The sequence below is a fragment of the Callospermophilus lateralis genome, chromosome 10 (assembly GCF_048772815.1).
Source record: "Callospermophilus lateralis isolate mCalLat2 chromosome 10, mCalLat2.hap1, whole genome shotgun sequence".
Taxonomy (NCBI): Eukaryota; Metazoa; Chordata; class Mammalia; order Rodentia; family Sciuridae; genus Callospermophilus; species Callospermophilus lateralis.
In genome coordinates this window covers 64,781,454-64,794,502 of record NC_135314.1, presented here as the reverse complement: position 1 = coordinate 64,794,502, position 13,049 = coordinate 64,781,454, and the positions used below count along the sequence as shown (strand labels likewise).

The following is a 13,049-nucleotide window of genomic DNA, read 5'->3' as shown; positions in this document are numbered from 1 at the left end:
ATCCAAATCTAATTTCTAAAAATAAAAACTACAGCAATGAAAATCAGTTTATAAATTGCAGAGGAAAAGGTTACTGAACTTGATAACAGTAGAAACAAAGAAGAGGTCAGCACATTAAAAACCCAAAAAAGAAAATTATTTTGACCATCTTAAAAGACAAAGAAAAAGCTTTGATGAATTTTAACATCCATCCCTGTTTTTTAAAAAAACTTTCAGAAAAGTAAGAATAGAAGGAAACCTTATCAATCCAATAAAGGGCATGTCCAAAAAAATTTTCAGATAAATCACTATTTAATGGTAAAAGTCTTAATGCTTTCCCTCTACAACCATAATTAAGACAAATAAGTACATGTTTGCTACTTCTAAACAACCTTATTCTAGAGGTTTTATCCCGTGCATTAGGTAAATAAACAAATAAGTCATTTGGATAGGAAAGTGAGTCTTCACTCTCAGATGTCAGGATCTTTTATTTAGAAAATCTGATAGTGGCTACAAAAAAGCTGTTAGAACCAATAATTGTATTTAACAAGGTTGCAGGATATAAGGTCAATACAAAATTTAATATTATTTTTATGTCATATCAGGGAAAAGTTAGAAACTGATGTTTTTAAAACATGCCATTTAGAATAGCATCGGGGCTGGGGATGTGGCTCAATCGGTAACGCGCTCACCTGGCGTGCACAGGGCGCTGGGTTCGATCCTCAGTACCACATAAAAATAAATTAAAGATGTAGAATAGCATCAAAAGGTATAAAATGCAATTAAGATGCAATATTTAGGAATAAAGCTGACAAAATATGTGCAAGGACTGTACACAGAAAAGTACAAAACATTACAGGGGAAAAGTGAAAGGCCTAGATAAATGGGAGGTCTGCTATACTCATGGACTGGATGACTTGATGTTGCTGAGGAATCCATTTCCTCAAATTGATGTATGCTTTAACACAATTCAGTTAAAGCCCAATCAGACTTTTTTGCAGAAATTGACAAATTTATTTCAAAATTCATATGGAAACTCGAACGATTTAGTATAACTGAAACTACTTTGAAAAATAATGAAGTTGGAGGGCTAATATTACTACTTTCAAGTCTTATAAAGCTATATGAAAATGTGATGCAGACATTAAAATAGACAAATTGTTCAATAAAACAAAGCAGAGCATCTACAAATAGACCTATATGTGTAGTGATGAATGATTTTCCACAAAAATTGAAAGGTAATTTAGTGATGCTGGGATATACGCATGCAAAAAAAAATGAACTTTAATCCATATCTCACACCACATAAAAAAATACTTTAAAGTAAATCATAAATATAAGTGTATAACCTAAAACTATAAAACTTCTGGAATAAAGTTGAAGATAAACTACAAATTAATGCATAGTTACAGAAAGCAGATCTTTGTTACCTAGGGAACAGGGAATGGGGGCAACAAGAATAGTTTGGGCTTATAGTTATAAATGAGACATAAGAAAACTTTTTGGAGTGATGAACAAGTTTATTATATTGACTATACTGATTATTTCTCAAGTGAAAATTATGTGTAAACTTAATAATGCATATACTATCAACCTTAATAAAGCTGTTTATAGATGTCCATAAATAAAACATAACTACTAATAGAGGTATGTTATAATGAGTTACTAATGAATAACTTTGAAAGTATTAGAGGGGGTAGGGTGGAGGGAAAAGAATTTACAATTCAGTAAAACACATAAAAGAAAAAAATAAAATACAATGAAGGGGCAGGAGAAAGCATAGGAAATGAGACATATAAAATAAGACTGAAAATATGACCAAATTTGTAAGTAGTCACAAGAAATATGTGTGGTTCAAACTCCCATATAAAGTTCTCAAAGTATTTAATAAAAGTCGGTTGCATCTTTTTTATTTAAAAAGTGGTAGTTTCTTTATAAAAGTACAACTACAATAAAATTCACTGAAGAGTTGAAAAATAGCATACCATAGTCATGTAAATGTGCTGTTCAGATTTCCCATCAATAAAAAAACTTAGCAGTCCATTGCAAGCAGTGAGTGCAGTTAACTGACAGTCCCCAGTTGCTGACACCTTCAGGAGCCATCTCAGCTTCTGAGCCAGGCTATGCTCTTCCTGGACAGCCCCCAGCTGATGCCTATGAGGAGTAGATCAACTCCTCATATGAAACACTGCTTTTACTCCGGCTGCCGGTTGGTTTGGTCAAGACTTGGACAATACTTACATTGTGATCTGAGGTTCTTCTTTCTCAAATGTGCTCCTCCCCTCTTTCCTTTCACAGGCTTCCTTCAGATCTGCACATCGTGGTCTGAAGGCTTGCCATCCCTATCCTCATTGTCCTTCAATCTTTCACAGGTAAAACCTCCTCTCCCAATTAATTCTTATCACTCCTAATTCCATCTCAGCCTCTGCTTCCTCAATTAATCCTTATCTTTCTTGTTCAGCAGATTTAGAGTGGATTTGAGAAATCTCTATTTTTAAAAAATTCTCCACGATTCTATCGTTCAACCATGCTTCACCTCCACAGTGAGCAATTTTCATAAGTTGGTTCCTGTACAATAAAATTGAACTTTAATAAACTATCTTGGAATCTTTACTATGGTGCATTTTCTATTCCTGTTTTGACATTGTCAACTTTTGTTTTATTTTTCAGTATTTAAACAGTCTTCTACCTAAATATGAGCCTAATCCCAAATACAGATGGATAAAAATTAATAAATGTCAAAAACAGGGTAATGTTATCTATTGTGCATAATGCTTATTATGGTTTGGATAGATGTTCCCCAAAAGCTCATGTATGAGACAATGCAAGAAGGTTCAGAGGAAAAATGATTGGCTTGTAAGAGCCTTAACCTAGTCAGTGTTTAATCCCCTGGTAGGGATTAATTTAGTGGTAACTGAAGTGGTAGTGTGCATCTGAGGAGGTGGGAATTGGGGCGTGGCCTTGGGGTATATATATTTGTATCTGGCAAGCGGGAGTCTCTCTCTGCTTTCTGATCACCATGATGTGTGTTGCTCCCTTCTGCCACACACTCCGCTGTGATGTTCAGCCTCATCTCAAGCTCGGAGAAATGGAATCAGCACTCTGTGGACTAAGACCTCTCAAACCGTGAGTCCTCTAATAAACATTCCCTCCTCTATAGTTGTTTCGGTCAGATCCTTTAGTCACAACAGTGAAAAAGCTGACTAAAACAAAGCTCAACAATATTTCTAAGCAAAAACAATGGACAAGAGTTTTCTTTGGTGAAGTCAAAATGGTTTGATGAAAGTATCATGTGTCCAGTGTCCTTAAATAGATTACAAATCCCTTTAATGATAAAGCCTAAAATAACTAAATGTCTGAAGGGAGGAAAACATATTAACAACCAAATAATTGTCTTAAATGACTCAGATGAAACAACTGATTTTGTTTTAATTTCTATCATATCATGATGAAAAATCCTTTAATGTTTATCCTGCTATGGAGCAAACAGGCTTATTCTTCATAATTTTTATAGCTAAAATATTGTTCATTATATTAAAAACAATCAATATACATATTCCAAACATTTTGCTCCCCGGAAAAATAGGAGGCTTGTGTAATTTTTTGTTGTTATTTTTGTAGTGCTGGGGATTGAACCCAGAGCCTTTTGCATGTGAGGAAAACACTCTACCAACCTGAGCTATATCCCCAGCCCAAGGGTCATGCATTCTATGACCATTCTCTTAGCATACAGATTCCCCAAGTCCTCCATAGCATATTTAGCTGATTATATCATCCATAGACATTTGTTATTTGATAAATATATTAGAATAAAATGCACAGCATAAAAATACATAATGCCAATTTATAATGTCTACAAAATTTAGGCTTTAGGTATCAACACTTCTCTAGAGATACAATATGTTCAGAAGAATACAAAGTTTTCACGTGTGTTTTCTCCTTTGCAAACATGAAAAAATACAAATCTATTATTAAAAGGTATGATTCTTATTATAATTTTTATATCATATTAGACCACTGGTTAATGAAAAGAAAAAAATGGAACTGAGGAATTGAGAATTTCCTCTTTTCACAATAAGAGTATTAGGAATGGCACAAACACTGTTGAAAGGAAAGTAAGTTCATACAATTTGACATAAAACAAACACCAATTAATCCACCAATTGCACTCAAGAAAATTATTTCACAGACACACTTAAACAAATGCAAAGAGATATATCCAGATAAAACATTTGACATTATATTGTTTATACGACAAACAAAACTTAAAATAATGTAAATGTTCACCACTAGGACACGGGCTAATTAAATTATCATATAGTGGAATTTATGTAGTCATTACAAAAGAATGAGGTAGCTTTGCTTCTGCTGATAAGAAAAGATCTCTAAGTTTGCATTATTAGCTTTTTATAAGAATATAACAGCATTACAGTATATTCCCATTTGTATCTTGATAAGAAATGTGTAAATATATACATATGTATATACATATAGTACAAAAACATATGCAAAATGACATATAAATGCATACAACCACCACAGGCATATACACATGTCATATGTACATAGAAATTTCTAGAAGAATACATAAAAAACTATTGATGATTCTTCCTTCTGGGAACTTATTTCTTGAGGAAACATTTCACTATTCATTGTATTGCACCATTCAAATGTTATCATGAGCATGCACTTTCTTTGTGATAATAACGTCAGTTCTTCAAAAAATAGCAGCTGAGTCTAAAATTCCAATTGCAGAAAGATAGACATGCAGATTCATTAGAAAACCTCTGTCCTCCAAGAACCTTAGAAAGACTAATTTTAAAATAGGTCTTCTGCTCACGAACTGTAAGAAAAGCCAAACAGTAGTTGGACTGTATCTTGACTTGTTTTTCCTGGTGTTAGAGTCCAATAATTTATAAAGTATGGAGGCCCGTGCCATCAACTTCACTTTGTGACACCTGAGGTATCTCCACCTTGTTTATGGTATCATAAAGTGGATTGTTCTTCTCTGTGTAGCTGGCATAGGGCTGCATTTCATCCTAAGAAAGAAGTCAAAGTCAAAATCAGTTCAGAAAGGCCAGAAATCATTATAGAAATTACCTGCATTTTTTCTAACAGATGCCCACAGCTTTAGTGCATATCAATAGTGCTTATATTTGTGTCTCTGAGCTTACATGAACATTGGAGCAAGGTCTTGCTCTAATACCCTATCAAAAAGTATTTGTTGATTACTTACATCTGTGTGTGAGGTGATAGCTGTGTGGAAGAAGAAATAGACACTGGAGTGACATAAGAAGTGTTTTTCTTTTTTTATTAAAGTATTATACATGGTAGTTGGAGTTATAAGAAGTACTTCTCAAAGGAGAGAGTTAAAGACTTAGTAAGCTACTGCATACAAGAAATTAAAGAGCAAGACAGGTTTTACAGGAAATGATAATTGTCTTGAAAAAGGGAAGTCAAGAATTACAGATGGTTCCATGGGAAAGGAAACACCAACTCAGTTTCTTCAAAGTCCACAGGAGGCAAATATTATATGATTAGGATATAGTTTATGAGATGAAAATGTGGATTTGGGTGATGCATAAATAGTGCTTGATAGATAATTAACAAAAATAAGTACACCTAAATATCAGCATTGTAAAATCAGAGTTTTTTTTAGTTTTGATGGAAACTCAACTGATGTAAATTACAAATGATGTTGCTAAATTTTCAGACTATGCACCTTAAATGCTTGTAAATATTCTTTTTTGTCTTATCTTACCTCCTCAACAACTGTAGTAGCTTCTGGTTTTTTCAATTTACATTTTCTATAAAGATGAAATAAGCTGAAATGAATGCAGAAAATGTCATTGTTTAGATTGAAAAATGCAAAAGTCAAAAAGTATACCAAAGTTCATTTTGATAGAAACCATAATAAATTGGGAATGAACTACCAGAAATGAGTGAAGAATACTGCTTGTGCTTAATACACTCAATCGAGAAAATTCTGAATTTTAGAAAAGGAAGTAAAATTATGCAACAGAAACTTGAAGCAATAGAATATATGTGGCACATTTTTGGGTACATTAAAGGAACTGTTATGATTATTTTCATAAATAAAAAAAGTTAGTATGCATTGTGTCTCCCAAGATCCTGCCCTAAATAGCCTAATTCCCCATGCTTGCATGCCTGAGTACTCTTCAAAGTATACATATCTAACACCTCCAAGAGACTCTTTTTGACTATGAGAGAAAGGCTATTAATATTCTAAGTTACCCAGTCTGTCAATTCTGTATGTCTAACTCTTTTCTGGTCCAATAAAGCTAAGACCAGAAAAACATTCATCAGTCAATACCTGTAACCGCTGATTTTCAAACAACAAATGAATCCCCCAATGACCAAAATAACAGGGATGAAGATGTATAGATAATACAGTTTTTCTGTTCCTTTGGCACCTGCAACATAGACAGAAAAATATATGATTCAAATGTGGCAAATTCAGATAATGGAATATTATTCAGTGATTAAAAAATATATTAGCTACTAAGCCATGAAAACACATGAAGAAAACTTAAGTGTATATTGTTATGGTTTGCATATGAGGTATTCCCCCAAAAGCTCTTATGTTAATATAAAAATTTTCAAAGGTGAAATGATCAGATTATGAGAGCTGTAATCGGTGCATTCTAATTTGAATAGATGAACTCGGAGATAACGGAGGCAGGTGGGGAATGCCTGGGGAAGGTGGATTCCTGGGGGTGAGCCCTTGAGGACTCTATCCTATCCCCCTGGACTCCTCCCTTACTTCCTCTCTTTTCTCTTCTCTTTCTCCTCCTTCCCTGCCCTCCCCCACCCTCAGCTTCCTGGCTGCCATGAACTCCCCAGCTTTCCTCCTTGCTGCCCTTCCATCATGATACTTCACTTGCCCAGAGGAATGCAACCCACCAAGCATGAACCACGTCTCTGAAACCATGAGCAAAAATAAACTTTTGCACCTCTAAGTCGGTCTTGTCAGGTATTTTGGTCACAAGGATAAAAGGCTGACTGACACACATACTATTAAGTGAAACAAGCCAAACTGAAAGTCTACTTATTATATGATTCCAACTACATGGTATTCTAGAAAAGGCAAATCTGAGAAGACTGATTTAGTTTTGTTTTGTTTTTTTTCACTGCTGTGACCAAAAGACCTTACAAGAACAATCAGAGGAGGAAAAGTTTATTTGGGTGCTCAAGGTTTCAGAGGTCTCAGTCCATAGACAGACAACCGCATTGCTCTGGTCTGAACAGGAGACAGTACAACATGGTGGAAGGGTGTAGAGGAGGGAAGCAGATGGGAATATGGCAACCATGAAGGAGAAAGAGATATCCCCCTCATCATGGACCAAATACACCCAGAGGCATGCCCCAGTGACCCACCTCCTCCAGCCATACCCTACTTGCCTACAGTTACCACCCAGTTAATACCTATTTAGGAATTAATGTATTGATCAAGTTAGGGTCTCATACTCCAAATACCTCACCTCTAAGCTTTCTTGCATTGTCTTACACATGAGCTTTTGGTGGACACCTCATATCTAAACTACAACAGAATCAATAAAAAGATCAGTGATTGCCAGGAATAGAAGGCAAGGAGGAAGCACAGAGGATTTTTATAGCAGTCAGACTCTACATGGCAATATACATTTGTCCAAACTCATAAAACGTACACCATCAAGAGTGAATCCTAATATGAACTGTGGACTTTGGGTCGTGTGCCAATGTAGGTTCATGGATGGTAATAAGTATAATACGTGGTTTGGGATGCCTATAGTAGGGGGGATTGTGCCTGGGTGGACCAGGGGTTATATGAAAATTTTATGTATTTCCACCCAAATTTTCTCTGAACCTCAAGTGCTCTAAAAAATAAAATCAATTCAAGTATACAATATGTATGTCATTCAATGATGTCTCAAAGTACATGAAATTCATTTTTTTAATTTTAGTTTAAACACTTCTGACCCATTGATAGTTCAAATAATTATTATAATTAAATTGTTTTATCAGCTTAGACTTTAGAGCTTCCAGAAAGACATAATCTTAGTGAAGATTTGCTGCCTTAAGGTTCACAAATAATGAATTCCTAGGAAGATACAAAATTTAGATATCACTGTTATAGTAAGAGCAGAGTGCTTCTCACCTTCAGTATTCAGGAAAAAATAGTTCATTATAAAGGAAGGTAATTGGGAAAAGAACCCTAATTCTAAAGTCACCTTTCTTCTCAGGCATTGAAACTAAGATGAAGGTAAAGTAGCAACCTTAAATTATCTGTTAGCTTCGGGCCACAGTATAACTCAGTCGAACTGCACAAGTCAAAAAACAAATTGCCAGATCAAGAAGCATTGTTTTCAGTCTGGAGATTCCTTAGAAAACTTGAAATGTAACCACCATTTGACTCAGCTATCCCAGTCCCAAAGGACTTAAAATCAGCATACTACAGTGATGCCACCACATCAATGTTTATAGCAGCTTGATTCACAATGGCTAAACTAAGGAACCAAACTAGGTGCCTTTCAACAGATGTATGGATAAAGAAAATGTAGTATATATACACAATGGAATATTATGCAGCCTTAGAGAATAATGAAATTATGGCATTTGCAGGTAAATGGATGTAGTTGGAGTATATCGTGCTAAGCAAAATAAGCCAATCCCCAAAAAACCAAAGGTCAAATATTTTCTCTGATATGTGGATGCTGATCCATACTGGGGGGCAGGGGAGGAGGAGCTAGGGAAGAATGGAGGAACTTTGGATTGAACAGAGGGAAGTGAGGGGAGGGGAGAAGGTTTGGGGGTAGGGAGGGTGGTGGAACGGGATGGATATTATTAGCCTATGTACATGTATGACTGCATAAACAGTGTGACTCTGCATCATGTACAGCCAGAGATGTAAGAAATTGTGCTCCATTTGTGTACAATTAGTTGAAATGCATTCTGATGTCATGTATAACTAATTAAAACAACAACAAAAAAAAGCACTATTTGCAAAACTGTGCTCCTGTGTTTCATGAATGTGGCTTGAGGGCAGCAGAACGAGGAGGAAGTAGAGGCTGAGCAGACTGGGGTCCAGTCCCTTCAACTTCCTTCAATAATTCACATTTTTAAAAGTTGAACTTCTCAGTATTTTATTTGAAAAAGAATACTTGGCTTTTATTGTTAAAACAATAACATTGTTTTTGAAATTCTCTTTTCCAAACTAATGAGCTATCTCTTACTGGATGTGCAAGGAAGGCAGACTAGATCTTTGCACTATATGGAAGTTTGAACTAGATGGTCCCTTCAATTCTATATTCTATAAATATGGCATCTTGTCATAACACTGGACGGTGGATTTTATGTACCACTGAGACACAATTACTCTTCTCAATAAATACTACTAGACTCTTTTAAAACAAAACAGGAATGAATATTGAAAAATTGTGATTTAAACACAGACTTTGCTCTTCTCCCTTCTTAAAACTTACTAAAATATCAGTAAGAAAAGGTTTAAAATATAGGCTTCCAAAGACAAAGAGAACAGGAATGAAGACAAGAACAGATGAAAGATTACAACCTGTTTTTGGAAGAATTGCAAATGATTTAAACAGTGAAATAAGTGAAAATCTTAGTACCCACAAACCTCCAGAAAGAATAGAAAGCATCAAATATTCTAAAATCACTAGAGGATTTAAAATGGTCTTTCCATGAATAAAAGATAAATATTTGAGTTGAGAGATATGCTAATTACTGTGAAAGATCATTTCACAATGTAGACAATTTATCACTTTATATCCCATAAATATATAAAATTATTATGTCAATTACAAATAAAATAGAGCTTTAAAAAGAGATAAATGTGTAAAAGCAATAGAAAAAGTAGTACCTGGCAGGGGACTAAAGTGTAGGACTAAAAGTTGGGAGTATCTCTGAAAGTCTGTGTTAGAGCAGGTAAACTGCAGCCAGGCACAGTGGTGCATACCTGTAATCCCAGACACTCAGGAGGCTGAGACAGGAGGATCCGGGAGTTCAAAACCAGCCTCAGCACAGTGAGGCGCTAAGCAACTCAGTGAGATCCTGTCTCTAAATAAAATACAAAATAGGGCTGGGAATGTGACTCAGTGGGCCAAGTGTCCCTGAGTTCAATGCCCAGTACCCCTCTCAAAAAAAAAAAGAAAAGAAAAAGAACAGGTAAGCTGCCAAGTGCCCTGCCACACCCTTCCCCAACAGTAAAAGGGGCGTCTGGTCTCAGAAGGTGATCTAGAGTCAAGGATCCAGACATCTTGGAGGGTGGAGATGAGGTGCCAGACTGCAGAGCAATACTAGAGGGAGGGCTGGGCTCTGAAAAGTGCCTTCAGAAAATAACCCTCCAGTCTCCTGCCTCAGAGGGAAAGCCTGACCGTCAGTGGTCTGGGAAGGGAGAATGAAATACTTCTATTAAATACATGTGTGTTGTTTTAAAAATATACTACTCAACCCGATTTATGATCAGCATAGAAGTGAGCTTTAAAAGTAGAATAAACTATATTCTAAAATATTGCTTTTTACAACAATGTATGTGATATTCTTCTAGACCTATCTTTTTATTTTGGAAACCAGAGATTAAAGTGGAGGCTAAAGTGAAGTATCTATAAATGAAATTTCTCTGTACATTCTTTTTTCCTTTCTGATATAATGCCTCTAAAGGAATGGGGGTGAAAAAAACTAGAATTACTAACCAGGAAGCAGATCTATGGATTGATTCCTGTTGCCAGTTGGGTGGGAGACCAAGCAGGTCACGGTGGACACATTGCCATCTGGATAATGGCACCTACTCCTGGTCGTCACTGTGCCATTGTCCTGGTATTCTTTCCCAGTGACACAATCCCCCTCTGGGGCCCAAAAAATCTGTGCAGCTGGCCTTCCTGCAATTGCTGTGCACTCCACAGTTCTGTTCTTCCCCGAAGACAGGGTCACTTCAGGGGACACTGCAGAGATGGAAGGGAAATCATGCTTCAGTCTCAACATACGGTTATGGGATTACAGAGACATCTGTTTCAGTCACAAATCCAGTTAACCCAAAATATCACAATAGACGACCTTCTTTACCTAACACTTGGAGGTGATATGTATGTTCAAAATTTCCATCAGTTGCTCCCATTTCACACCTGTAATCCCCTTCATGTGAGATGGACACTGGATGGATCTGAAGTTCAGGATTCTGGTCAGGTCTGGAGGCCCAGGAGATTCTCCCATCAGTACAGTTGTTTTTCCTGGTCTGATTTGTTTCTCTGTGGAGGGACATGCTGCACGAAGGCTTGTCTCTGAGGTGTATTTTCCATGTTGTTATTATCAACACTGATGTTGGTGGAATACAAGGGCAAGAGAGCACAGCCTTTGTACCCATCTGCACAGCCAGCCAAGTGTTACCTGGACACACACAAGGAGAATGAGAAAATAAAGCCTTGATAAAGAACTTTGTGTTTTCGATTTTTCATTGTACTATCTTGACAATGATACTCATAAATTACTAAAGAGTCTCCATTTATGAAACACCTAACTGTCAACCATTTTATACAAGATAATCCTGCCTCACGGAAGATTACATAAAGTTGCACTAGAACCTTGCTTTCCTAGTGATCTTATTCCAGATTTACACAATAAGTTAACTTTCACAAAAATATATAATGTATCAAACCAAATCCAATGTTGACCAATTTATTCTAACTTATTCATTAATGTAGAAAGAATATTCATTATAATAATATTGGAATTAGATCAGAATTTTGGTATATAGAAACAGAAAAAAAACAGAATTATAGATTAAATGACAAAAGCAGTGTTCTAAATCTAATGTTTTGGTGGTGAGCAATGTTGGATTCATCATATAATTTATGATGGAATAATTGGTCATGTGGTTGTCTCCCCTTAAGTTTTGATAAGTAAAAAATATCAGTAACTTCAAATCTAAATGCCAATCCTTAACTATTGACACAGATGTGAAAAGTATATGGTACTTTCATTAAAAGTAACTCAAATGGAATTCAGGCTGAACTAGCTAGAAACTTTATGTTTTCGGGCAATAAAAAGGTCAGGGGAATTAACAGAATTTAGAATAATCTGCTGTTTCATCAAATTAGTAATTACATGAAAATTAAAAATGATGATGTCTAGTGATAAGAGATGTCTAAAAATATTTATTTCTGATGAAAAAACAGTGTGGCATATAAATTAAGAAACAAAGAAAAAAGTTGTGTTTGGATTGCCAAGGTGTTATATTGTCAAACACAGCCTTTAGATAATTTTCCCTTTCTTGCAGTTCAGTTAAACATACACTTCCAGAGAGTGCAGCTGGCCTGCCTGCAATTGCTTTTAAGTAAATTTTGATCACAGATTTGGTTTCTGTATGTTCAATCTAGTTATCAGATTTAATACAAAAGTAGATTCTTTTGTACCTCTTTTAAAGGAAAAAATTAAGCTCTGTGACCTTCAAGCAATTTTTAACACAGACCCTCACACTTCTCATAAACCAACATGAGTGTCCATGACTGAGAGTGGTTTGTCGAGAGATGATTGCTCAACCAATGCATCTGCCATAGATCATCTCTAACAAAGATGAGGTCAGTGTCATCATCACTTTAACATGGGCAGAAGCAGCTATGGTGGGACAAACTTTTTATGTGAATGAACCTTGGTTGTGCTAAACTCTGTACTCAACAACATCTCTCCTTTCCATTATAGGGTCACTTGTCTCTTCTGGGTATTCATGGTCAGCTAAAGATCACATAACTAGATGAAGAAAGAGAGAGGACTTGAACTTAGAGCTGACAGGAAGTTCAACCCATGTTCTTTCCACCACTCCAACTTGACAAAGTTGTAGAGGCAAGTAAGACTGAGCCTTGTTTGGGGAAGCAAGCAGTGGTTGGATCATCAGGGTACCTCACACCACAGCACTGAGATCACCATATTCTATAGTTAGACATGAGGCTGGCCCACTGTCAGGCCATCAGCCACTGTAACTAACAAAGTTCAACCCCTCAATGCTGGCCCTCGATAAGGAAGCATATTACCTTCTGTAGGAGATAATGTCTTATTTC

At 35.9% G+C, this 13,049-nt stretch overlaps 1 protein-coding gene across 1 annotated transcript; it reads right to left on the bottom strand.

The window, feature by feature from the left end:
- Nucleotides 1-4,594: 4,594 nt before the first annotated feature.
- On the bottom strand, nt 4,595-11,304 carry Cd200r1 (CD200 receptor 1). The gene is made up of 5 exons (XM_076867018.2): nt 11,062-11,304; nt 10,692-10,940; nt 6,314-6,413; nt 5,741-5,804; nt 4,595-5,018 (listed from the first exon to the last, which is right to left on the bottom strand). The coding sequence occupies exons 1-5, from the start codon at nt 11,255-11,257 to the stop codon at nt 4,893-4,895; spliced, it is 735 nt and encodes a 244-aa protein (XP_076723133.2). The 5' UTR covers nt 11,258-11,304; the 3' UTR covers nt 4,595-4,892.
- Nucleotides 11,305-13,049: the final 1,745 nt, after the last annotated feature.

What these genes read in the sequence shown, in the direction of transcription:
- Cd200r1 (XM_076867018.2), bottom strand. Translation starts at nt 11,257, where the DNA reads ATGTCCCTCCACAGAGAAACAAATCAGACCAGGAAAAACAACTGTACT. An exon ending in TTGAAAATCAGCGGTTACAG is followed by an intron (nt 5,805 to 6,313) that starts GTATTGACTGAT and finishes CATTCATTTCAG; the next exon opens with CTTATTTCATCTTTATAGAA. An exon ending in CTACTACAGTTGTTGAGGAG is followed by an intron (nt 5,019 to 5,740) that starts GTAAGATAAGAC and finishes CTTCTTTCTTAG; the next exon opens with GATGAAATGCAGCCCTATGC.